The sequence below is a fragment of the Sinocyclocheilus grahami genome, unplaced genomic scaffold (genome assembly GCF_001515645.1).
Source record: "Sinocyclocheilus grahami isolate Dianchi unplaced genomic scaffold, SAMN03320097.WGS_v1.1 scaffold839.1, whole genome shotgun sequence".
Taxonomy (NCBI): Eukaryota; Metazoa; Chordata; class Actinopteri; order Cypriniformes; family Cyprinidae; genus Sinocyclocheilus; species Sinocyclocheilus grahami.
This window is the reverse complement of record NW_015506018.1, coordinates 250114-254899: the sequence shown is the minus strand read 5'-3', so window position 1 is coordinate 254899 and position 4786 is coordinate 250114. Positions and strand designations below refer to the sequence as shown.

The 4786-nt window shown below is 33.9% G+C and overlaps 1 protein-coding gene across 2 annotated transcripts in view; it reads right to left on the bottom strand.

Annotated features, from left to right (window-relative positions):
- Positions 1-401: 401 nt before the first annotated feature.
- LOC107562777 (rho-related GTP-binding protein RhoA-D-like) overlaps positions 402-4786 on the bottom strand; it is a 34865-nt gene continuing 30480 nt past the window's right edge. For both annotated transcript variants that reach the window (XM_016247499.1, XM_016247498.1), the window contains exons 4-5: positions 2118-2248; positions 402-908 (exon numbers count right to left, since the gene is read on the bottom strand). In XM_016247499.1, coding sequence (XP_016102985.1) covers positions 735-908; positions 2118-2248 — 305 coding nt within the window. In that variant the 3' untranslated portion in view covers positions 402-734. The remainder of the gene's footprint in view (positions 909-2117; positions 2249-4786) is intronic.

The window sequence follows — 4786 nt, the reverse complement described above, 5'->3', positions numbered from 1 at the left end:
CATCACCTGGAGTCAATGATTTGCTCTTGAGTGTATGACACTTCTGATATTGTAACACACTGTACCACAGGCGAAGCCAAAAAAAGATTAATCTTTCCTCCTTTTTTTCCACACAAACATGCTGAACAGACCTGGCCAGACCAACAGCCTGAGTGAGCTAATTCAGTTTCAGCCTGTTAAACCATTTTTCAGATAGCCTTTTCTAAACGATCAACACAAATGTTTATGCCAGTCAACCTCATTGATCAGACGGTACTTGTACTTCATGTGAAATAAATATGCCGTCTATCCTGACTAAGGCCAATGGACAAATTTAAACAAGTTTGGCTGTTCCAAGGTCAGCCGTCAAAAAAAAAAAAAACAGACACACAGAGTACAGGCTGGCAGAATGATAAATGTATTTTTGCTTTTTTACGTAAATCACTGAGCATCATATACAGAGGCATAGAATAACTAAACCAGAACCGAAAAAGACAGAAGATTTATGTACAAATACAAAATGAATCAGTCAGTCTTTCTCCCAGAGAAGGAAGGAAGGTATGCTGGTGAAAGGAAAAGAAAAAAGAAAGATGGCAGGATGGAGAGGTATTGGGTACCGACACACACTTTGATTCCCTTATAAATATTTTTCTGTCATCCACACCTGGATTGCGAGAAATGTGGCGCGTGGTGGGTACTGCAGGCTTTTCCTGGGGTCAGTTTGCGGGGTGTGTGTATATGTTGCAGTGTGTGGCTCATAACAGCAGGCAGCCGCTTCTCTTCTTGCGCTTGCGGACCTGCAGCGCCGCCCTGGTGGCCATCTCAAACACCTCCCGCACTCCCTCTTTAGTTTTAGCCGAACACTCTAAACATCCAAACGCACTGATCCTGTTAGCCATGTCACGGCCCTCCTCAGGTTTTACAGGTTCCTGGAACATACACACATATTATGAGACAGCATTCTTTCAGAAAATACTTTAACTAGTTTGTTTCATTTATCCATCAAAAGTGACAGTAAAGACATTTACAATGTTACAAAAGATTTCCATTTAAAAATAAATTGTTCATTTTGAACTTTCGATTCATCTAAAAATCCTGAAAACAATGCATCACTGTTTCCACAAAAATATTATGCAGCACAACAGTTTTCAACAATAATAGTAAGAAATATTTCTTGAGCACCAAATCAGCATTTTGAAATGATTATGAATCATATTACAATGAAGACTGCTGAAAATTATTTATTTATTGATTGAATAAATGTAGCCTTGGTGAGCATAAGAGACTTCCTTTAAATACAAACTCATTGGCGACTTCAAACGTTTGAACATTAAAGTTGAACTTTTCTCTACTGGCATACTGATTCAAAGCAAAACTAGGTTCCAATAAAACAATCAACGGCTACAATAAAAACATTAACCTCATTCAATACAAACCAGGGACCTACTTACTGTGTTTGATATGCCATATTAGCAGACTACACTCTGACGGTACAACTGACACTGCAGGCAGGTTATACTATTTTAAAAAGCAGCACATAAAACAGTAAAATGCACTACAATAACAACTTTATACTGTACTACTGTAGTGTGTGGAATGTCACATGACTTACAATCTGCCACATTCCTGTCGAGATAAAATCAAGTTGAGCTCAGTGAGCATTCCTAGACATTAACGACACTGTTTGATAGCTCTCTTAAATGCTGCTTGAACATCTATAGACACAACAGTTCCTTTCAACACAAAAGTAGATGAGCAATTTGAGAGAACATGATGGGTCATAATTGTGTAAGTTGTTTCACATTAGCAATGTACTTGAATCACATGAACACACACACACACACACACACATATACACAAAATTGTTATTCTGACTAGTATGGAAGTTTCACTACTGCTTCTGACGTACTCTTACAAACACCCTTCAGTATGAAGCAATCCCTGAGGGCAGCTTTATCCCCACAGGAAACAGCTGCATTTACATTTGCTTTTGTGGCTGTCAGAGACAGGAAGTGTCCTGTTTGTTACGGCAAAGGCCAACAAAAGGCCTCTGCTGTGTCTCTACTTCAAGTTACTATGGCAACACCTGTTTAACACGTCCACACACACACACACACACACACACACATCTGCCATACCTGTTTCATCTTGATCAGCTCCCTGCGCGTGTGTTCATCATTCCGCAGGTCCTTTTTATTGCCAACAAGGATGATGGGAACGTTGGGGCAGAAATGTTTTACCTCTGGCGTCCATTTCTCTGGAATATTCTCTGGAAGAGACCACAAAAAAAAAAAAAAGAGAATGAAACCCGACACAACTGTTTGATATTTTTTCGAAATTATTTAATACAGCAAATTAAATTATGAATAATAATTTACAGTATTTACAACATTTAATAAATTCTTAAATTTAGCCTTAATGTAATCTTTACAAGTTTAATTACTGCCTCAATTTAATTTAAATGTAATTTACATTTCTGTTCAAATGTTCTGAATTGATACGATTTTTTTTTGTTAAATTAAAATGGAATAATTTAACATTTTAATTGCTAAATTGTAAAATTATATTATAAAATTATTGTAATTTTTATATTATAAAAGTTTTCTACTTTAGGATCCAAGTATTTCAGTGTTTTTAGTATATCTTTACTCAGGGTTTCTGCAGACTTGAACAAGTTAAATTTAAGACTGTTTAATACCACCTTATATGAAATTTAAGACCTAAACCTGTAATGGAAATGCACATTTTATTGCATACATATGTAATATTTAATGTGTATAAATTAAAAAGAAAACAAAATATCAATGCTGTAATAAATGGTATTTATTACTATGATATACAATGAATTTTTCATGTCAGCAGACAATATTCCATACAAAATATCCTCACAAAATCATTGAGATTTTTGGCTTAAATCGGCATATTTGCCTTTACAAAGGCCTATTTTTAACCTTTTTAGATGTATGCATCATCTTACATGTCAAATTATTACAATTTATCAATAAATTCAATATACACTATAGGGCTGCTACCAGTCAGATTAAATAATTTACACTGCAAATAACAATAATTACAACTGCAATAAATAATGTTATGAGATTAATGTTTTAAATGCATTTATGAATATACAAATAAGAAATGTTGAGGGGAAAAATGCATACTTTTCAAAATACTTTTTCAACTAAACTACCAGTAGGTCACTTAATGAGTGAGTATTGAGTCATTCATTCAACTGATTGAGTGTGTTATTATGCTGGTATCTTAAGGACTTTCGTGGACAGCTGACTCCTAAAGTTGTTGATATTCTTCATATTCTGTGTGGTAGTCAGATAAGTTTAAATAGATTTTTACCTTTTATGGGCATTTGTACCTTTATAAAGCCATTTTTTCTATAAGTTCTATAAGATAATTTTTGAGTCAAATTCTTACATTTAATCAGTGAATAAGAATAAGAAATTTGGGCTGTTACCAAGCAAATGAAATCAGTATCAACAAAATTCATCTTTGCAATCCAGACATAAGCTGCACCTAAAGTGGCATTTAGATGCGTTTACACACTGTTTAATGCAGGACATGAAAGCATTTAACCTGCAGTTACAAATGAATAAATAATGTTTAGATATATTAAACAAAACACTGAATACTGATATTTGAAATCATTTTTAAAAAATGAAAAGATACTTTAAATGTGAAATTAAAACCGCCAGTAGGTGGCAGTAAGTCACTGTTAAGCGAGTCATTGCGACTGAACCGAATCATTTAAACAGTTGATTCATTCAAGAACGAAACAAGCGCTGTGGCTTTGTTTGGAATTATTTTTGTTCGCGAAATAGAGCAAAAACAGGCAATATGGTGTCTAAAACTTAAGTCTCTTAATAAAACTTCTAGTTTATTGAACTGTTGTAAAAAATCAATGTCACATTTGTATATGGTAATTTTTGGAGAAAAAAAGGCACTCTTCCGTGTGAACTTGAGTATAAATATACACATTTTCTGCCCCATGTCTTGAATTTGTGATCATTCTGAATGTATTTTAATAGACTGAATCTTGCAGTGATCAGGGTAGGTGTTTTGTAGGTATTTTGAATGTTTGTTTGTTTTTTTGCGTCGTGAGAATATTGAGCAAAATAGCTCACTTGTCATGGTGTTATTTAACTATATCATGTTATGAATAAACTAAACATTTTGAACTTTTACCTCAGTGTGTTTCTTCTGACTTTATGTGTGCTGTCACGCTCATTTGTTCTGAAGTCTCGAGACAAACAGAGTGAGCCTCAGCGCGAGCTTGTGTTCTGTATTCTGCAGTTCTCTCTGATGACGCAGTAATTTACCGCGGGGAAGAACAAATCTTCGGTCTGTCCAATGATTGTAAAGTCATTAGGTCCGTCAGACTGAAGATATTTAGCGGTAATGAGACCAAAAATAATTAAGAACCATCGAATCCGAATTGAAGACATTTTAAGACTTTTTAAGGACCCGCGGACACCCTGTTACTACAGCTTTTGGTATATATATACTAGTGCTGTCAAACGATTAATCGCATTCAAAATAAAAGTTTTCTTTACATAATGTATTTGCTGTGTATATTTATTATGTAAATATAAATACACACATGCATGTATATATTTTAGAAAAATGCTGTTTATATATTAAATATATTTAAGATAAATTATATAAATAGACGTAAATATTTTCAGAATATATACTGTATGTGTGTGTGTATTTAAATATACACAGAACACGTATATTGTGCAAACAACTTTTATTTTGCAAGTGATTAATCATTTGACCGCACTTATATATATAT